General features: G+C 54.0%; 2 protein-coding genes across 5 annotated transcripts; one reads left to right on the top strand and one right to left on the bottom strand.

The window, feature by feature from the left end:
* Nucleotides 1-1,120: 1,120 nt before the first annotated feature.
* Nucleotides 1,121-5,265, bottom strand: PPM1N (protein phosphatase, Mg2+/Mn2+ dependent 1N (putative); the record flags this gene model as incomplete). Its single annotated transcript, XM_081107337.1, is given in 12 exon segments — nucleotides 1,121-1,204; nucleotides 2,347-2,407; nucleotides 2,508-2,613; nucleotides 2,687-2,730; nucleotides 2,732-2,757; nucleotides 2,759-2,797; nucleotides 4,020-4,239; nucleotides 4,241-4,481; nucleotides 4,484-4,568; nucleotides 4,571-4,656; nucleotides 4,659-4,678; nucleotides 5,222-5,265. Coding segments are annotated over 12 exon segments (1,056 nt in total).
* Nucleotides 5,266-5,854: 589 nt separating this feature from the next.
* On the top strand, nucleotides 5,855-17,682 carry RTN2 (reticulon 2). 4 transcript variants are annotated; one of them, XM_081108174.1, is made up of 11 exons: nucleotides 5,859-6,060; nucleotides 8,207-8,251; nucleotides 8,350-8,820; nucleotides 8,930-9,200; nucleotides 9,851-10,083; nucleotides 13,812-14,019; nucleotides 14,375-14,513; nucleotides 14,654-14,723; nucleotides 15,094-15,140; nucleotides 16,877-16,935; nucleotides 17,196-17,682. In XM_081108174.1, exons 1-11 carry the CDS (start codon nucleotides 6,027-6,029, stop codon nucleotides 17,275-17,277), a joined length of 1,659 nt encoding a protein of 552 aa, XP_080964300.1. In that variant the 5' UTR covers nucleotides 5,859-6,026; the 3' UTR covers nucleotides 17,278-17,682. The 4 variants fall into 4 exon arrangements, with proteins under 4 accessions (XP_080964298.1, XP_080964300.1, XP_080964297.1 ...); XM_081108172.1 differs by lacking the exon at nucleotides 9,851-10,083 and having other exon boundaries at nucleotides 5,855-6,060; nucleotides 8,930-9,187; XM_081108171.1 differs by lacking the exon at nucleotides 9,851-10,083 and having other exon boundaries at nucleotides 5,894-6,060; nucleotides 8,210-8,251; nucleotides 8,930-9,187.
* Nucleotides 17,683-21,010: the final 3,328 nt, after the last annotated feature.

Raw genomic sequence — 21,010 nt, 5'->3', positions numbered from 1 at the left:
AAATATATTTTTATTGGTTTCAGAGAGGAAGGGAGGGGGAGAGAGAAAGATAGAAACATGATGGAAGAAGGAATCATTGATTGGCTGCCTCCTGCACTCCCCCCACTGGGGATCAAGCCTGCAACCCGGGCATGTGCCCTTTGCAGGAATTGAACCTGGGACCCTTTGGTCTGCAGGCTAACGCTCTATCTGCTGAGACAAACCAGCTAGGGCAAGATTTCTCATACCTTTTTGTACCCTTTGAATTTGAACCAAGGGATCTATTACCATTAAAAAAAATAAATGACAATTTTAAAAAACCAAAGTAGCCTTTCTTACCACATCCCCCTATTTTATTTTCCTTGAGACACTTGTCAGTGTCTGAGGTGACCTTGTTTATCGGTTCCCTTGTTTGCCCCCCCCCCCCACACACACACACTAGGACAACGGTTCTCAACCTGTGGGTCGCGACCCCTTTGGCGGTCGAACGACCCTTTCACAGGGGTCGCCTAAGACCATCCTGCATATCAGATATTTACATGATGATTCATAACAGGAGCAACATTACAGTGATGAAGTAGCAACGAAAATCATTTTATGGTTGGGTCACAACATGAGGAACTGTATTTAAAGGGCCAGAAGGTTGAGAACCACTGCTCTTGGAGGTGGGCCCCTAGAATACACAGGAATCTCAGTGAGGCCCCCTGGCTGATGGCTGTGAGCAGGTGCCCAATATATTTGCCAAATGACTGGGCAAACGGTGTTTGGGGGTGGGGGGAGGGTGTGTTTTCTATAAGAAAAATGTATCTTGAATTATGTAATTCTAATTTCATAACAACATCTCCCCTAGCTCCTCCATAACAGATGAGAAATGGAAAGGGGAGAGATGGTTATTGAACTGGGTGATCCTTCAGGATCCGTTCAGCTCTAAACATTTGGTTTTGGGGTGTGTGTTTTCCATCTAGATGGTGAGTGGAATTCCCCCTCTCATAAGACTTTTTTGTGAGAGGGAAGTCGGAGAAGGGGAAATAAACCTTTTGAGGTTCCTCCATCAGCTCTTCTTCCTTCCGCTGTTCTTTGTAGCTGAGGAAGGAGAGGTTTCTAAGTTCCCTTAGGGCCCCAAAGAACAACAGGGGGACACCTAAGGACGACAGCTGTCAGGCCTGAAGTCCAAGGCCGAGCTTGAATGGGTGCCAGTGGCCTTCCCAGCCCCGTTCTGCACCTTCTGTAGCATAAAACATAAGAGATGGTGCATAGACGCCCCTTCTAGTCTCAGTATCTACTCCCCTATATTCTAGAAGCTACCACTCCTATTTCCCTTTGGGGGGACCAGCATCCCCCATCTCTCAATCCATCGGGTTTGGATGCACTGGACCCCCAACCCTAAGCTCTAGGGGTGGGCTTGTGACCACAGTCTGGCCAGTCAGAGACACAGTGACTGGCAGGCATGTGACCCAGGGCGGCCGATGAAAACCAGCTCTGGAGCCATTGCTGCCACTCCTGGGAAACCGGTGCCTTCTTTCCACGGAGGATGCTAAGCTCCTGGGGTGTGAGGCTGGAGCTGCAAGTCTCTGCTCCCTCGAGCTCAGACCCTGCCTGGGCACGAAGCCAACTCAGAGGAAATAAAACTAAGAGACAGTTCCTGATGACATCATCTGACAACTGGACGCAGTCATGCCTTAAGTCCCCGAACTCCTCAATGACATGGCCCAGTAAATTCCCTGTTTTGCTTTCCCAGAATGAATTCGGTTTGTCACTCACAACTCAAAACAAGTCTGACAAATACCTCCTCCTGCTGCTCAGACACTAGCACCAGCCGCCCTCCTCTAAGTGGAAATAACCAAACTCTCTTTTCTGCTATGCGGAAGCCTCTGGCCCCGGCTTCCTCCTTCCCATTTCCACTCGGAGCCCCACCTCACCCTGCCTTTACGTGGCCCATCCACCGCCTCTTTGGACATCTCCAGTTCTCTTAGGCTGCCTGGGCCCAATTCACAGCCTCTCTCCAAGACCCAGGCCATCCTCAGGGATCTCTTGGCCCGGAGTGCACCCAGGCCTGGTCCACAACATTCCTTGAATGTTTCTGCCTTATTCCTGGATGGAGGGGGTGGTGCTTGGAATGATGGGGCTTTACAGAGCATTGCAGGGGCACATTTCTTGGCGGGGGCGCAGTCTCTTCTGCTCTGCTTCCCCGCCGTAATACCTAGCACAATGCTTCAAGCCAGGGGTGAGAAGGTACTAATATACCAGGCAAGTCCCTTGTCCCCTCTGACCTCAATTTCCCTATCCCTAAAGGAGGTGTGTGGGGCGGGGGGAGGGGGCCGGATTACATGCTTCCAAGAGAACCATTCAAGAACAGAGGGTCCTTACCTCCCAGCGCTGCCCTGAGGCCTGGAAGAGCTGAGAATAAGCTTCAGCGATGACAGCGGCCCTGGAGAGCAGAGTGGGGGGAGGGGGGGGGGCCTCAGGACGAGACCCTCCTCTGGCCACCTCCCCCCACCCCCCAGCCTACCCCCTCCCACCCGACTCACATGCAGTACAGCCCTCCCCCAGGAGGTAAATCCGGGATGTCCTCAGAGGCCAGAGTCCTGAACACCTTGTTCAGGCTGGGGGGCTCCTGGGCAGAGGAACACAGCGCTGAGAAGAAGGCAAGGATTATGGGAGTGCCCCTGCCACCACCCTTCCCGCTGGGCTTCCAGAGCTTGCCCACCTGCGACCCTGCGGCCCAGGGCTGCATCCAGCTCTAGCTCCTTCCTCCTCGCAAGGCCTGGGGGCCCCCGGGGAAGCAGACCAGGATGCAGGTCGTGTTGTCCGGGCCGCCCTGAAGAAGGTGGAGAAAAGAGAGTATACAGTAGTGGGACATGATTGAATGCCCCAGCGCGGGGCCCCACGCTCTCGGAAGCAGAGCTCCCTAACAATCCCTGAGTTCTGGTGTGGGTCTTCCCATTTCTCTCAAGCCCCGCCCATCTGCCAGTCTAAACCAAGCCACCTCACAGGGACAGATCCCTTAGGCCACACCCCTTGCTGGTCTAGCCCCGCCGGCGCTAAGAGAACCACGCCCCTTCTCCAAAGCTCCTCCCACTCTAGCTGCGCCTCCTGGTCCTAATCAGGCCTCAAGACCCACTCCGCCCGGCCTGTGTGGCTCAGTGGTTGAACACTGATCTATGAACCAGGAGGTCATGGTTCAATTCCCCGTCAGGGCACATGCCCTGTTTTCGGGCTCGATCCCCAGTAGGGGGTGTGCAGGAGGCAGCCGATCAATGATTCTTTCTGATCATTGATGTTTCTATCTCTCTCTCCCTCTCTTTTTTTTTTTAATATATTTTATTGATTTTTTACAGAGAGGAAGGGAGAGAGATAGAGTCAGAAACATCGATGAAAGAGAAACATCGACCAGCCGCCTCCTGCACATCCCCCACCAGGGATGTGCCTGCAACCCAGGTACATGCCCTTGACCGGAATCGAACCTGGGACCTTTCAGTCCGCAGGCTGACGCTCTATCCACTGAGCCAAACCGGTTTCGGCATCTCTCCCTCTCTTAAAAAAAAAAAAAAAAAAAAAAAAAACAAAAAAAAAGAAACACTCTGGGCCCTGACTGGGTAGCTCATTTGGTTAGAGCATTGTGCTGATACACCAAGGTTGCGGGTTCGATTCCCAGTTAGGGCACATACAAGAGTCAACCAATGAATGTATAAGTGGAATAATAATGTCTTTCTCTTTTCTTCTCTTTCTACAATCAATAAATAAAAATTAAATTAAAAAACAAGACCCACTCCTATAACCCAGGGCCCTCCCACCCAAAAGACCACGCCCTTTCTCTTAAACCCCTCCCACCTATTTATTTAGCACTTCAAGTACCACTTTTCCATCTTGCTTCAAGGCAGCCCTCCGGCTCTGCCCTCTCCATATTTTGGCCCTGCCCCATTCCAGCAGAAGCCTTTCAGTGGAACTCCACCTCCTGTTTAGTTTTACTCATGCCTCTCCATTAAAGCCCTTCCGCCCTAAAACCATTAGGCTCCTCGCCCCAAGCCCCACCCCAGGACCTTGCACAGGCACGTATCCAACAGCTGCGCGCCGAGAAGCACACGGATACGCTCGCGTTCCCGGAGCCGGAGGGGTCGATGGCCCTCGGTGCTGAAGGCAACAGCTCCAGCGCGGCTCAGCACCGCGCGAGAGTCACCGCAGTGTGCCAGGTACAGAAAGCGCGGGGAGACGAGTAACACCACCGCGGTGGAGCCGCGTGGTTCGCCGCGGGGCCGCTCTGAGCGAGCTCAGGCGTGCGTCTGCGCTCCAGAAAGCCAGGCGAAGCGCCCCGCACACGCCCTCTGGCTCGCCAGGCGCAGGGTCCCACGCCAAGAGCATGTGCCGGGGCAGGTAGCGCGCGCTGAAGAGGGCTGCTCGCGCCCCGCCTTGGCCGTCGAGGACAGCAAAGAAAGCCCAGCCCTGGGGCAGCCCGGGGAACGCGAGCCAAGCGCAATGCGCGTCCTCCATGTGCGCGCGCCAATCTGCGCTGCGCTCGCTCCGAAGCGCAGGCCCCAAGAGGCTGCCTCACCCCCGTGCGGCCGCTGAGCGCATCGCGGGGCGTCCAAGAGGAACCAAGGCGAGGCCCGTTGGGAGCCCTGCGCCCCTCCTCCTCCTCTGCCCCCTCCTCCTTTTGCGCTGGCCAGAGCAGACGCTCCGCAGGCGGGCAAGGGCCACCACCCTTCAGTCTTGGGATCAGGAAGGCTTCACCCTCTGCACCTGCCCCCACCACCACCACCACTGCATTAATCCCCTCCACTGTGAGATTTTAAACCACGAAATCTCCTTGATCTGCACTCAAGTCGAGCCACTCAAAGAGATTGACTAATGAGTCTTCCTTTGTCTCGCACCTTCAAAGGGAGGTTTGGGATCAGGGTCAGGGAAAAATAATAGCAAAGTAGCATTCACATTCACCATGTATTACACACTATTTTACATCATCATTTCCGGTTTACAGAAGAGGAAACTGAGTCGCAGAACCAGCTGGGACACGAACTGTAGAATCCATGTTCTCAACACTACATTCTTGGCTTCAGTCCCCACCGGCCCTGCTCCGTCCAAGCTCAGTGGTCTCGCCCCCGTTTTTAAATCTTTAAATCCTTTATTTTTTTAGTTCGACCTCTCCACTTCTGGGTGTCAACCCCGGACTTCGGATGCTTCCTTTCCTGCTCCCGCCACTCAGGCAATCCCACAGCCTCAAACTCTTAATAGTCTCCGTCCTGGCCCCACCTCTAGCCCCGCCTCTTCACTGCAGGCCAGCCCCGACATTGCGCCAAAACACGCCTCCTCTCTGCGGGTTACGCCCACCTCCTAGGCCACGCCCCCCGTGCCTGGCCTCCTATTCCCTTTATATCTCGCCTCTAGCTCCTCTGTCTCTGACTGACCCCGCCCAGCTATCGGAATACGTAATTATAAACCGGCTTAAGCCCCACCCTTGTCTGAGCTCTTCTCCAGGTCTCAAAACTTTCTGGGTATTTTCTATCCCCCCCCTTTCCCACTCCCTCTGAAAATCCAGACTCAAATCCTGCTTCTCCTCAGTGCCACCCCTAACTCCGCTCCTCGGAGATCCATGGCCCCACCGTTCTTTCCCGAGCCCCTCACCCCACCCTAGGCTCCGCACCTCTTCCCCTACAGGCCGCGCCCCCTTCCATCCAGACTCCGCCCTTTTCTTTTACCGACTTGTCGGCCCGGTACCCTATCCTACCTAGCCCCACTCCTCTAGTACAAAAGCCACGCCCTCCTCCCGGTGTTGCCCCGCCCCCGCCCGCCCTCAGGCCCCGCCCCGCCTGCCCTTTGGCCCCGCCCCCAGCTCCGCGCTGCAGTGCCTTCCCCGCCGCGGCCCCGCCCGCCCCGCCGAGCCGAGCGAAGGGCGGCGGCGGTGGTGGCGGCTGCTGGAGCTGCCCGGGAGGAGGAGGCGGCAAGGATGGCGCCGGCGTCGTGGGCTCGGTGGAGATGAGTGCCCGCGGCCCCAGGCCCAGGGCGGCGTGGCCGGAGTGGGCGGGGGTCCCGATGCAGGCCCGAGGGGGGCCATGGGGCAGGTCCTGCCGGTCTTCGCCCACTGCAGTGAGTAGGGGCAGGCTCCGGCCTGGTGCGGGGCGCAGAGGCCCGGGTGGGCTCCTCCCTGGTATCCTGTCCGCACCGGGCCGCGGGCGAGCAGGGATGGGGGAGGGGGCGAAGGAGACAAAGGATGCTCTCCCCTCCCCCCGCGATCTAGCGGCAACGGGGGCGACCTGACCCGGAGGACTTGAGTGACACAGGGCGGAGTTGGGGGGCACTGAGATAACTGGCGTGGGGGCGCGCTGGGCGCTGGGGTGTGTGGCCAGGCCTCACCCCGGGGATGAGGACGTTTGCCGGGAGCTGTCCCCATGCCTGGTGCTGGCCGCTGCGGGCGGGGAGGGCGGTTGAATGGAGGGGTAGAATCAGGATGGAAAAGAGAAGTCTCACACCACCCCCCCTCCCATCACCCCCCTTCGCATTCCACCTCTGTTTTCTGCCCTGACTCACAGGCAGCCCCGACCTCGCCCAAACTGTCCAACCTCCTGTCCCTGGGAAGCAGCCATTCCTGGGTTGGGGCGAGGACTCCTGGGTCCTTCGCAGGCGTTACCACTGGTTAGTGGTAACCCTGGAAGAGACTCACTCTGCTCCGGCCCTCTGGTTCCTGGCATCCCATGCCCCAGCTAAGGAAACAAGATGGGAGCGGAAGGAGTCTGAGTCCAATTTCCAAAGGGTTTTGAGCATCTCCTGTAGGCAAAGCCCGAAGCTCGGTAGCTGTGAGGGGCAGGATTCCACAACTGAAAAAGCCTTGTCTGACCCTCGCGATCTCTGCGCCCAGGGCTCTTGTAGTCCCTGTCTCGCATTCTGTCCCACACTCCCGTGGTTCTGACAGCTGGGGATTTCCACACCCTCAGATCTAGCCAATTGCATGTCTGGGAAGCCCAGATGCCAAAATTCTAAGAATTTGTTATTTCAACGTTTTAGCGTATCATCCCAAAAATTCTAAGGTCTTTATTGGGCTTATAAAGGTGGCCCTACATGATCTCCCACCTTATTTATCATCCCTCATCTCCCACCCTTCGTCCCCTCAGTTATTTGGCTCCAATTGCACATTTGCACCTCTCTTTTCCTCAAATTTGCCAAACAGTGCCTGCCTCGGGGCCTTTGCACTGAGCTTTTCCATCTGCCTGGGAGATTCTTCCCTAAATACCTGCTTGGATGCTTCATTCAGACCTCTGCTCAAATGTCATCTTATCAGAGAAGTCTTCTCACCACCCTGTCTGAAGTTGCACCCTCTCACCGTGCTCTTTTCTCCACACACATAAAGCACCAACCTCATTTATTTACTTGTTTATTGTCTGTCTCCTCTAGAAGCTTTTGAGGGCAGGGGTTTTGTCTATATTGTTCGCAGTTGTATCCTTGGGGTTAAAACAGTGCCCAGCCCATAGTGGGCTTTCACCAAATGGTTGTTGAAAGAATGAGTGAATTAGTACCTCCTAAGACTCCTAATTTGAAGAGTCTGAAATTAGGGTTCCTGGACTTGAACTTCTAAGACTGAGCTTCTGATAGACATGAGTTAGACTTGCCCAGCCAGTGTGGCTCAGTGGTTGAGTGTCAACCTATGAACCTGGAGGTCACGGTTCCATTGCTGGTCAGGGCACGTGCCTGGACTGCGGGCTTGATCCTCAGAGTGGGGTGTGTAGGAGGCAGCCAATTAATGATTCTCTCTTACCATTAATGTTTCTATCTCTCTCTCCCTCTTCCTTCCTTTCTGAAATCAATAAAAATGTATTTTTTTTTTTTTTAAAAAAAAGAAATGAGTTGCCCTGACTGGTTTGGCTCAGTGGATAGAGCGTCAGCCTGTGGACTGAAGGGTCCCAGGTTCGATTCCGGTCAAGGGCATGTACCTTGGTTGCAGGCACAGCCCCAGTAGGGGAGTGTGCAGGAGGCAGCTGATCGATGTTGTTTCTCTCTCATGGATGTTTCTAACTCTCTATCTCTCGCCCTTCCTCTCTGTAAAAAAAGTCAATAAAATATATTTAAAAAATAAAAAAGAAATGAGTTAGGCTTTACAGTCTGTGTGCAAATGTTGTAAAGGCCCTGGGACTCAAATGTTCTAAGATTCCTTAGCTCGGACCATCCAGGTTCCCAGGACTGGCGCCCTTCAGTGGTCAGTCTAAACTTCTAAGAATCTTTGCTTTCTCCCCTCTCCCAGAAGAAGCTCCCTCTACGGCCTCGTCTACCCCTGACTCCACGGAAGGTAAGTGGAGGGGGAGGACGTGAACATGTGACTTGAAAGAAGCTCACAGCTGGGGAGGAGGGGGAGGAGGGTGGTCACGCCTGCTTTGCTCACTGCAGGAGGGAACGACGACTCGGATTTCCGGGAGCTGCACACAGCCCGGGAGTTCTCGGAGGACGATGAGGAAGAGACCACGTCGCAGGACTGGGGCACCCCCCGGGAGCTGACCTTCTCCTACATTGCCTTCGACGGCGGGGTGGGCTCCGGAGCGCGCCGGGATTCGGCTGCCCGCCGGCCCCGGCCCCAGGGCCGCTCAGTCTCGGAAACGAGAGACCCACCCACCCAGCCCGGCCTGGGCGACAGCCTGGAGAGCATCCCCAGCCTGAGCCAATCCCCGGAGCCTGTGCGCCGGGGAGACCCTGACACGGCCCCGCAGGCCGAGCGCACCCCGGAGGACCTGGGGCTCCGGCTGGACCAGCTGGACTGGGTGGGCCGGGGAGCGGGGTCCGGGGAGGACTCTGCCACCAGTAGCTCCACGCCCCTGGAAGACGAGGAGCCCGACGGATCGGAGGCCAGAGAGGCTGGGAAAGGTGAGATGTCCCCACGTGCTGGGACCAGTCACCGGGCGGCGGGGAGTTAGTCTCTTCCCAGGGCACCTCCAAGGTGAGAGCTCATGGCCTTCTCTCTCTAACGCGCCAGAACTGGACCTACAGCTCGAATTCGCTCAGTCCTCGCCGCCCGGAGCCTTGACTCCACCATCCAGCCCTGGCTCTGGCACCCCCCAGGCCCGGACCCCGTCCCCGCCCGGATCCCGGGACTCGAACTCATGGCCTGCTGAGCCCTCGCTGGACGAGAAAGAGGAAGAGCCTAGGAGGCAGCTGGACCGGGAACCAATCACGGGGCAGTGCCTTGTTAGCACGGACCAATCAGAATCCACACTGGAACCACACCTTCTAGGTAAACTGCTCGAGTGAAGGTGCTCCTGCGGATCACAGCGCGGGTGGGCGGGTTGCAATTTGAAGGGACCAACTTCGCCAAGGAATGGAGAGTGAAGGGAGGAGGCTGGACATATGAATGCCGCCCTTTAACTGCCCGTTACCTAAGATTGCCATCAGCTCTTTTTTTCTTTTTCTTTCTTTCTTTCTTTCTTTCTTTCTTTCTTTCTTTCTTTCTTTCCTTCTTTCCTTCTTTCCTTCTTTCCTTCTTTCTTTCTTTCTTTCTTTCTTTCCTTCTTTCCTTCTTTCCTTCTTTCCTTCTTTCTTTCTTTCTTTCTTTCTTTCTTTCTTTCTTTCTTTCTTTCTTTCTTTCTTTCTTTCTTTCTTTCTTTCTTTTTTGCCATCGGCTCTTTTTATATAGATTTCCACTGGGAAGTTAGCCGTTTTTTTTCGAGCATTAGGATTGGTTGATTGCTAAAAAGTAAAAAATGAATAAATCCCTCTTTTGGAGTGCTCCCCCTAGAGGCTGATTGTGGACAGGCCAAACCCCAGAAAAAAATAAAGCTCTCCTCTGGATGTGGCTGTGGGACAGTTATAAGTAAACTCTGTGCCTTTCAAAAACTCCTCTCCCCTGACCACAGCCGCGAGCCAGTGGCCAGCAGACGCTGCGTTAGAATATGCTCAGCCTCCACGAACCGCCAAGGGCTGGCTGCTTGCAGACACCCCGGCTGGGGGCTGTTTACAAAGAGAACCACGCCTTTTGGGAACTGTCCCCACCTCCGTGGAGAGCCATTGGCTGGGCGCAAAGGGGCCCCGCCCCCCCTGCTCCCTCCCTCTGGGTTCCCCTGAAGTGGGCAAAAGCCCCGAGAAGCGGTGGAGCCCGCAGCCTTTCCCGCGGAGCAGAGATGGGGAGTAAAGGTGGGCCTGCGGGGCGGGCTGGGATCGGGACTGGGGGGCGGCGGAAAGGGATCCAGATTCGCTACCGCCCTCACGTCTGGGAGGATGCTTCCTATTGGTCCCAGATTCCCCAGAGCTGCAGGCTGAGGCTGGGGGTGGTTTGGGGGTGTCGAGGGAGAGCGTGGAGGGAGCGTGGGGTACCCTCTCCCCCAAGACAGGGCTTTGGAGTCTAAGAGCAGGAAGGCACCCTCCCCCAGCCTCAGGCCCAGGCGGCGCTGTCACTCAGGAGCTGGATGGGCCAGCACAGCTGCAGGCCGGGCCCCCTCCCCCCCGCGAGCCTAAACTTAGCCCCCGCCTCGGGCGACCCGGCCCCTCCCCCACCCGCTGGCGCGGGCCTCGGGGAGCCTGCTGGGGAGGCCCCTGCGCCTGGGGGTGCGGGGTGGCCTGCCCTAGTTAAAGGTAGATGGGAGGGTGTGCACAGGGTGGATACGAAGGGGAGTCAGACTCCGAGAAGAACCATCGGGATGGATCAGGGTTTGATTGGAGTGAGGGTGAGCGGGTGAAGAAAGAAGTGGAAGGGTCTGGGCTCCTGGTTAGCGGATTATGGGGAGGCTGATACAGTGTATATGAGTGCGATGAAACACAGGGTCTGGAGGTTATTGTTTTTTTATTTTATTGGTTTTTTACAGAGAGGAAGGGAGAGGGATAGAGAGTTAGAAACATTGATGAGAGAGAAATATCGATCAGCTGCCACCTGCACACCTCCCACTGGGGATGTGCCCGCAACCCAGGTACATGCCCTTGACTGGAATCGAACCCGAGACCCTTGAGTCCACAGGCCGACGCTCTATCCACTGAGCAAAACCGGCTAGGGCTGGAGGTGATTTTTTTTTAATTTTTTTAAAAATATATTTTATTGATTTTAGAGAGGTAGGGAAAGGGAGAGAGAGAGAGAGAGAGAGAGAGAGAGAGAGAGAGAGAGGGAGGGAGAGAGAGAGAGAGAGAAACATCAATGATGAGAGAGAATCATTGATTGGCTGCCTCCTGCACATCCCCTACTGGGGATCGAGCCCGCAACCCAGGCATGTGCCCTTGGCCAGAATCAAACCTGGGACCCTTCAGTCCACAGGCCAGCGCTCTATCCATTGAGCCAAACCAGCTAGAGCATTTTTTTTTAATTTTTAAAAATATATTTCTTTATTGATTTCAGAGAGGAAGGGAGAGGGAGAGAGAGAAACATTAATGATGAGAGAATCATTGATCGACTGCCTCCTGCATGCCCCCCACTGGGAATCGAACCCTGGACCTTTCAGTCCGCAGGCCAACGCTCTATCCACGGAACCAAACCGACTAGGGCTGGTCTGGAGATTATTGATAGGACTTGGGAGGTGGGTCTCAGAAAGAGGTCAGAAATGTGGCTGAGATGCTTAGGAAGGAGGGTGGGTTATTAATACATTTAGGACTTAGGAAAATGTGCTGGTAGGGATATCAAGGAGCTATCACTTTACACTACCAGGCTGCCCCAAAATATAAAGAACAGTAACACCCACTGCTGGGCAGGATGCTGGGAAAAGATCACCATTCGATTTGCTCATGGATATGAGAATTGCTACAGTCTTGCTAGTCAGGCATCTGGGAGTATTTATGACATCCACCCAGCCATTCCACCTTGGGATTCTCTCTCAGAGAGAAGAGCCCTGACTGGTTTGGCTCAGTGGATAGAGCATCAACCTGCAGACTGAAGGGTCCCAGGTTCGATTCCGGTCAAGAGCATGTACCTTGGTTGTGGGCACATCATCAGTAGAGGATGTGCAGGAGGCAGCTGATCGATGTTGTTTCTCTCTCATCGATGTTTCTAGCTCTCTATCCCTCTCCCTTCCTCTCCGTAAAAAAAGAAAAGAAAAAAAGAGAAAAATATCTGTAGAAGGCTGGTGCTTGCAGTACTGTTATGAAAAGGAGGGGAGGGAACAGTGAATGGTCCAGCAATAGATATGTGATCGAATAAAATGAATGGCAGTGAAGCTACACTTCAGAGTATTGTGGCGCTCTTAAGTAAAAAGAATGAATTAAGAGCTATTCCAGTTGACTAGCAGGGAATTCTAGGAGGGAAGATAGATCGAGATACGTGTGATGCAGAAATGTGTGTATATACGATTCCATTTTTCATACATAATGACCAAAAGTTGGGTCCACACATCATCTATACTTGGAGTAAGATAAAGAGACTTGCTAGATGGTTAACTTGGGTTTCCCAAGAAGGGGAGAGGGGAGGCGATCTACACTAATAAAAGAGAAAAATGGTAATTGGCGTACGGCGCTACCGTTTTCATTGGCTAATCAGGGCTATATGCAAATTAACTGCCAACTAAGATTGGCAGTTAACTGCCAACAAGATGGCAGTTAATTTGCATATGTAGGCATAATGCAGGGAGGTGAAAGGGAAAGCAGGAAGAAGCCTCCTGCCACTGACAGTGATCTGAAACCCAGGGGGGAGCTAAGAGCTGGGGGCAGGGCAAAGGCCTTTGCCCTGCCCCCCAGCCATGATCGGAGAATCAGGTGCCTTTGCCGCCCTGGCCAGTGATAGCAGGAAGTAGGGGTGGAGCCAGCGATGGGAGCTGGGCACGGTCGAAGCTGGCAGTCCCAGGAGCTAGGGGTCCCTTGCCTGGGCCTAAAGCAGAGCCCACGATCGCGGGGCCACTGCAGCTGCGGGTCCCCACTGCCTGGGCCGGACGCCCAGGCCAGAGGCATTAGGCCTGGGCAGGGGCGGAGCCTGCAACCGCGGGGAGCTGGGGGTCCCCTGCCCAGGCCTGACACCTCTGCTGGAGGCCTCAGGCCTGGTCAAGGGGCCAATCCGGTGATTGGTGATCGGAGAGTGATGAGGGTCAACTCCTCTGGCCGAGGCATCAGGCCTGGGTGGGGGGCTGGGGGTCCCCTGCCCAGGCCTGATGCCTGGGCCAGAGGCATCAGGCCTGGGTGGGGGGCAGAGCCGGGGATTGGGGGGATATGATGGTCCCCTTGCCCAGGCCTGAAGCCTGGGTCAGAGGCGTCAGGCTTGGGCGGGGGGTAGAGCAAGCGATCAGAGGGAGATGGGGTCCCCTGCCCAGGCATGATTCCTGGGCCAGAGACCTCAGGCCTGGGTGGGGGTCAGAGCCAGTGATCGGGGGGAGATGGGGGTCCCCTGTCCAAGCCTGACACCTCTGGCGGAGGCGTCAGGCCTGGGCAAGGGGCCGATCAGGCGATCGGAAGGTGATGGGGGTCTACGCCTCTGGCCGAGGCATCAGGCCTGGGCAAGGGGCAGAGCCAGCAATCAGAGGGGTCTGGGGGTCCCCTGCCCAGGCCTGACGCCTGGGCCAGAGGCATCAGGCCTGGGCTGGGGGCAGAACCAGTGATGGGGGGAAATGAGGGTCCCCTGCCCAGACTGACACCTCTGTCAGAGGCATCAGGCCTGGGCAAGGGGCCGATCCTGCGATTGGAGGGTGATGGGGGTCAACGCCTGAGGGCTCCCAGTATGTGAGAGGGGGCAGGCTGGGCTGGGGGACACAACCCCCCAAACACACCCAGTGCACGAATTTCGTGCACTGGGCCCCTAGTATGGAATAAAAGAAGACACTAAAACGTTGGAAATTGGGGTTAAGGCTGACATGGCTGCGTCAAGGGGTCATGGTTCAGCCCTGAGACAGGAGGTGGGAGGTCAAGAGGTCAGCCAGGCCAGGCCCAAACCCCAGCCTGATTGCTCCCCTCCTCCACAGTGGCGGACTTGCTGTACTGGAAGGACACGAAGACATCAGGAGTGGTCTTCACAGGCCTCATGGTCTCCCTGTTGTGCCTCCTGCACTTTAGCATCGTGTCCGTGGCTGCCCATGTGGCCCTGTTGCTGCTCTGTGGCACCATCTCTCTCAGGGTTTACCGAAAAGTGCTGCAGGCCGTGCACCGGGGGGACGGTGCCAACCCCTTCCAGTGAGGACCCCGGCCCTGACCCTGACTCTCTAGACCCCGGTGCTGACCCTAAGTCATGACCGATGACCTCAGTTCAGGCACCGACTTCTCACCCTGGTCCTGACCCAACCTATTCCTCTCTCTGACTCCAACCTGGCCCTGCCCCTGACTAAACCATGCTCTGATCTGTCCATTGCAGCCCTAAACTGTACTCCTTGATCCCATCTCCTGACCCTGACCCTGACCCTGACCTTGACCTTAGCCCTCTACACCCGGCTTTCCTCCAAACCCCATTTCTTGCCCTTGTCCCAGCCACACCTCTCAGCCTGAGCCCCACCCACCCATTGAGTCACCTCACACCCCTTTGTCCTCTCAGGGCCTATCTGGACGTGGACCTGACCCTGACTCGGGAGCAGATAGAACGTTTGTCCCAGCAGATTGCCTCCAAAGTGGTGTCTGCGGCCACCCAGCTGCGGCATTTCTTCCTGGTAGAAGACCTCGTGGACTCCCTCAAGGTGCCCCAAAGCCCCCCTTCTCTCCTGGGTTCCCGACCATTCGCCTTCCTTCCCCTGGGGGGTAAGAGGACCATTTCTGGGTAAGTTCAGACCCTGGGGAGTGTCTTACAAGCTCTGCTGACCCTGACCCTCACCCGCAGCTCGCCCTTCTCTTCTACATCTTGACCTTCGTGGGTGCCGTCTTCAATGGTTTGACTCTTCTCATTCTGGGTGAGCTGGGAAGGCTGTGGGGGGCAAGGCTGTGGGGGGCTGGGTGAGGAGGTGGGTCATTGAGGGGAACAGGGACCTAGATGGAATTGTTAATCTCTTTTTTTTTAAATATATTTTATTGATTTTTTACAGAGAGGAAGGGAGAGAGATAGAGAGTTAGAAACATCGATGAGAGAGAAACATCCATCAGCTGCCTCCTACACATCTCCCACTGGGGATGTGCCCGAAACCCAGGTACATGCCCTTGACCAGAATCGAACCTGGGACCCTTGAGTCCGCAGGCCGACGCTCTATCCACTGAGCCAAACCGGTTTCGGTGGAATTGTTAATCTCTTGTGAGAACCCTGACCCCCCATCTCTGTGCCCACAGGAGTGATTGGCGTATTCACCGTCCCCCTGCTGTACCGACAGCATCAGGTGAGTGTGACGGGCCCTCTTTCAGGCCCTCGGTTGGCGGTATCCCAGCCAAATATGGGTGGTCTGGCTGCCCCCCCTCCTCTACAGTCCGGGTTCCATTGACAGATGTCCCAACCAGAGACAAGAGGAACAATTGGTGTTTCTGCCCCGGAAAGGATCAGGGTCTGACTGACATAGGTCCCAGCCAGGCACAGGTGCTCTGGCTGCTGCCCTCAATAGAGCTAGAGTCTAACCCAGCGACGGCGAACCTTCTGAGCTCGGCGTGTCAGCCTTTTGAAAAACCCTAACTTAACTCTGGTGCCGTGTCACATAGAGAAAATTTTTGATATTTGCAACCATAGTAAAACAAAGATTTATATTTTTGATATTTATTATATATATATAAATGCCATTTAACAAAGAGTAATCAACCAAAAAAATGAGTTTGTGTGTCACCTCTGACACGCGTGTCATAGGTTCGCCATCTCTGGTCTAACCAATATATTTAAGCAGCCAGAGACAGGGTTTTGATTGGTGTCCCCTGACAGAGCCAGGATTTGACTGACATGCCCCAGCCCAAGGCAGGGGGACTAACTGATGCTCCTCGCTGACGATGCGCCCGAGGTCTGACTGTCAAGTCCTCGCTGCAGAGAGTCAGTCTAACTGATGTCTTCTTTCCCTGCCACAGCCTCACACGGAACAACACTCATCCTAGCCAGAAACAGGCAGACGGATGAATGCCTTCTCCCTCTGACACCACCAGAGACTGACAAACACATAGTCCAGCTGCAGACAGACAGACAAACCGATGCCATCTATCCTTACACGTACTCTGGGTCTGATGGTCTCCATCCCAGGCAGCACAGGTGGACCGACTGACGCTCTCCCTCCCTAAAGTGGCCAGGGACTGACGTCTCCGGCAGAATGGGTGGATGACTTTTGCCCAGAATGCTAACAGAACCAAGGCCAACTGACATGCATCCTATCCAGAGACAGACAGAGGGACTGACATGCCCTCCTCCAGCACAGCTGAGAGTTAACTCATGTCCCTGCCAGAGATAGGCCTAACTTCTTCACATGCTGGAATCATCCAGACCTCAAAGTCAACCGACACTACGGATTAAATGAGTATTTAAATCAATGACAGCTAACACCAATGCCTCTACTTTCACTCTATCCCTAAACACACACACACACACACACACACACACACACACACACACACACACACACACCCTCACTCAAAGATTAACAGTCGTCCCAGGAAACAGACTCACTGTCCAATTCGCAAGTCTACGTGACATCACGCCCCACACAGAGTGTGGCCCAATCGACTGACACTTCAACTTGAACTTCTGTCTTTCAGGGCATCAGGTTTAAAGTTTATTTTATTTTATTTTTTAAATATATTTTGATTTTTTACAGAGAGGAAGGGAGAGGGATAGAGAGTTAGAGACATCAATGTGAGAGAAACATCGATCAAACATGGATCAGCTGCCTCCTGCACACTCTCTACTGGGGATGTGCCCGCAACCCAGGTACATGCCCTTGAGCGGAATCGAACCTGGGATCCTTCAGTCTGCAGGCCCACGCTCTCTCCACTGAGCCAAACTGGTTAGGGCACAAGTTTAAAGTTGAAAGTGGAGTCATCCCCCCAAATCCTGACTTGGATGTGGGGGAGAAAGCAGCCTCCTGCATAAATTAGGAAGAGGAACCCCCCTCTAATCTCTCCTTTGATCCTTTCTTGGTCTCCCCAGGCCCAGATCGACCAGTATGTGGGATTGGTGACCAATCAGTTGAGCCACATCAAAGCTAAGTAAGGGCATGGGATGGAGAGGGGTGAGATGGGGAAGGGGGGAATGTGAGAACTCCTCATTCCCTGTCCCTAAATCTCCTGGGGCTGAATGCCCCCTTCTCAAAGTAGGGTGCTGGACGACTCCAACCCAAGCCATTAGCTGGAGGGCAGGGCTTGCTTTGGGGACTCAGCTAGTCCCCCAACCCAGCTTTCCCCTTAGTTCTCAGAATTGATCATTCTTCATTCTCAGCGTCTTACCCCTCTACCTGTTTCTCCCTCAGGATCCGAGCTAAGATCCCAGGGACCGGAGCCCTTGCCTCGGCAGCAGCCTCAGTCTCCGGATCCAAAGCCAAAGCCGAATGAAAAGGGCGTCTCTGTCCGCGGGACGCCTGCCCCCACCACCTGCAGCCCCCTGTCCCCCTCGGTCTCCCATTCATCCCCACCCTCTTCCCTTCTCAGCCCCAGCCGTATCCGGGTGGGTGTCTGGATCACTCACACCAGGCGCCAATTGCCTGAGCGGCCAGGACTACATTTCCCAAGAGGCTCTGCTCTAGGAGTCCAGGAAAAGCGAGGCACCTTGGCCGAGGTCCTGCTGGTACTTGTAGTTGTCTAGCTAGGGCACCCGCCCTGCACTTACCCCGCCGCTGGAGGCGCCGTGAGGGCTTGGTGTCTTCTGGACGCTACTGGGCCCACGCCGGGGCTTTGCATGGGGCCCAGGGGAGGCCTGAGCTTGGATTTACACCGTAATAAAGACTTCTGTGGAAACCCAAGCCTTCTTGTTCTTCAAGCCCCCTCCGGCTTTCACCTTCCTTCACGAAAAAGTATTTCATTGACCTAGCCGGTTTGGCTCAGTGAGCAGAGCGTCGGCCTGCGGACTGAAGGGTCCCGGGTTCGATTCTGGCCAAGGGCACATGCCTGGGTTGCGGGCTCGATCCCCAGTGTGGGGCGTGCAGGAGGCAGCCGATCAATGATTCTCTCTCATCATTGATGTTTCTATCTCTCTCTCCCTCTCCCTTCCTCTCTGAAATCAATAAAAATACACATTTTTTTAAAAAGTACGTAAGCGACACTCAAGGAGGAACCTTCCCCATCTCTGCAGAAGAAGCCCCCTGGACCATCTGTTTAGATGATGACATGATTGAGGGGAGGAGGCTGAGAGATTGATTGCCCATCCAAGGGCTAACCAATCCTTGGCAGCCACTTTCAATACCTGTGCCCAAGGCAGCACCCCTAGCCATTCCCCACACTCTACCTGCTGCACAGCCATCTCATCTGAAATCCAGACACATAGCCACTGCCTTGTTTTTTTTAAAAAAGTAGATTTTAGTGATTTTTTTTTTTTTTTTTTTACAGAGAGGAAGGGAGAGGGATAGAGAGTCAGAAACATCCATGAGAGAGAAACATCGATCAGGTGCCTCCTGCACATCCCGCACTGGGGATGCGCCCGCAACCAAGGTACATGCCCTTGACCAGAATCGAACCTGGGACCCTTGAGTCCGCAGGCTGACGCTCTATCCACTGAGCCAAACCGGCCAGGGCTAAAATATGTTTTTATTACTTTATGGAGGGAGGGAGAGGGGTAGAAAGATAGAAACATCAATGAGAGAGGAACGTCAATTGGCCCCCCACCAGGGATCAAGCCAGCAACCCTGCTAGGAATCCAACCGTGACCTCTTGGTTCCTAGATCCATGCTCAACCACTGAGCAACACAAGCTGGGCTTGGGGAAGATTTTTTTAAAAAAAGACAAATGTCCTTTTAAAGGAAATGTTAATTCATCGCTAAGGAAGTCAGTATCACTTGCCAGAAATAGACAATAACAGTAACAATAAACACAAAATTATGAACATTTAAAATGTTTGTTAGTAATAGAATAACAGATCTTGGGGGGGTAGGCAGTAAGAGATTAATCAAAGAACACATATGCATACTAGAGGCCTAGTGCACAAAATTTGTTCACTTGCATGTGTGTGTGTGTGGGGGAGGTGCGGGGGGAGAAGGGGGGCTTCCTCAGCCCAGCCTGTGCCCTCTAGTAGTTCAGGAGCCCTCAGGGGATGTGCCACTGACAGCTTAGGCCTGCTGCCGCCCGCTGCACTTGCCAGCCGTGAACCTGGTGGCTTCTGGCTGAGCTGAGCTCCCCCTGTGGGAGCACACTGACCACCAGGGGGCAGCTCCTGCATTGAGCATCTGGTCCCTGGTGGTCAGTGAGCACCATAGCAACCAGTGGTTCCACTGTTAGGTCAATTTGCATATTACCCTTTTATTATATAGGGTTATATAGGATAGACACAGACACTATCATGGGGAAATCCTGGGGTGGGGTAGTGGTTGGGTGGAGGGGGGCAAAAAAGGGAGAAAATGGGAGACATCTGTAATACTGTCAACAATTAAATAAAATGTATAACCTAAAATCATTTCACTTGCCTCTAGCAACACATGTTACATTTTAGGAGACAGATGATGTTACAGGAGCAATAGTTATACATGGGTTGCCTCACCATGACTATCAAACTAAAAGAAAGGGGTTTAGTGGAGGCTTTTCTCAAATCTGGATTTACTAAGCAGAGACAACTTTTTAAATTTCCAAATTTTAAAAATCAATAGCAAAACTTCATAAAGATGCTTTTATTCACACTTTCTATAAGACAAAGTGTTAATTTGTCCGTATTAAAGAATGGAGGAAGAAGGACTGGTCAAAATTATGGGTCCAGGGCAGGCTGGAGGGGGTCAATGGGGGAAAAAGAGGGTCATATGTGATACTTTCAACAATAAATAATTTTTAAAAAGAATGTTTATATAACAAATAAAGCAAGGGGGGATAAATTAAGGGTCCAGGAATGGCTGAAGTCCCAAGCCCATCCTTGGCACCCCCACTCTCCATCCCAGAGGCAGAACACAGGCTGGATATTGAAGCAGCCTGTACTGAGTGCCTCCTAGTTGCCTGGTCCTGTGCCATATATTTTTTAAAATCTCTTCATTGATTAAGGTATTACATATGCGTCCTTATCCCACCATAACCCCCTGTGCCATATTTTTATGTCTATCTGCTCATTACCATTCCTCCAGTGAAATCAGTTATACTCGTCTTGTTTTCCAGGTGGGGAAACTGAAGCTTAGGGAATCCTATATAATAAAAGCCTAATATGTTAAGTGTCTGGTCGTCCAGTTGGCCATTCGACCAATCAAAGCATAATATGCTAATGATATGCTAAGGCCACTCAATCACTCGCTATGATGTGCACTGACCACCAGGGGGCAGAGGCTCAACGCAGGAGCTGCCCCTTGGTGGTCAGTGCACTCCCACAGGGGGAGCACTGCTCAGCCAGAAGCCCTGAGCCAGACTCATGGCTGGGGATCACAGTGGCGGTGGCAAGAGCCTCTCCTGCCTCCGTGGCAGTGCTAAGGATGTCCAACTGAGGGCTCCCCTGAGGGCTTCTGAACTGCAAGAGGGTGCAGGCCAGGCTAAGGGACCCCACCCCCCAAGTGCATGGGCCTCTAGTCTATCTATAATAATAAAAGTATAGTATGCTAATTAGACCAGATGTCCTTCCAGACGAAGCTGCAGTGGCAGGGGCTGAGGCAGCCACTGCAGGAGCAGGAGCTGAGTCTCTTGCACGAGTTTCATGCACTGGGGCTCTAGTGTGTATATTTATAAAAGCCTAAGCCACCAGCTGACCGGCCAGTAGCTATGATGCACACTGACCACCAGGGGGCAGACACTCAAAGCAGGAGGGGAAACCACAGGCATGGAAACATGGAGCAGACCGATGAATCTCAGAGGGAAGGAGGGAGGGGGGAGGGGGGAAAGAGATGAACTAAATATCTTATATGCAAACTAGAGGCCCATAGTGGGGTCCCTCAGCCTGGCTTGCACCCTCTCAGAATCCGGGACCCCTCTGGGGATGTCGGAGAGCCGGTTTCTGCCGGATCCCGGCAGGCCAGGCCAAGGACCTCTAGTGACAGCAATAATAGTCTCTCATTCATCCTACAAGTATTTACTGAGCATCATCCGCTACCTGCTCAAGCACTCTTTAGGCACCAGAGACACAGAAATGAACCAAAACGACGTTTATGGTTTCATAGAGCCAATATTCTAG

Source organism: Myotis nattereri (assembly GCF_964212035.1).
Source record: "Myotis nattereri genome assembly, chromosome: 15".
In the NCBI taxonomy this organism is placed as follows: Eukaryota; Metazoa; Chordata; class Mammalia; order Chiroptera; family Vespertilionidae; genus Myotis; species Myotis nattereri.
Note: the sequence above shows the minus strand (reverse complement) of the source record. Positions and strands in the feature narration are given on the sequence as shown.

Bases quoted from the DNA above. Each gene is read 5' to 3' on its own strand.
- RTN2 (XM_081108174.1), top strand. From the start codon at position 6,027: ATGGGGCAGGTCCTGCCGGTCTTCGCCCACTGCA. The intron at 10,084-13,811 runs GTGGGCCTGCGG...CCTCCTCCACAG, and splicing joins AGCAGAGATGGGGAGTAAAG to TGGCGGACTTGCTGTACTGG. The intron at 14,724-15,093 runs GTGAGCTGGGAA...CTGTGCCCACAG, and splicing joins TTTGACTCTTCTCATTCTGG to GAGTGATTGGCGTATTCACC.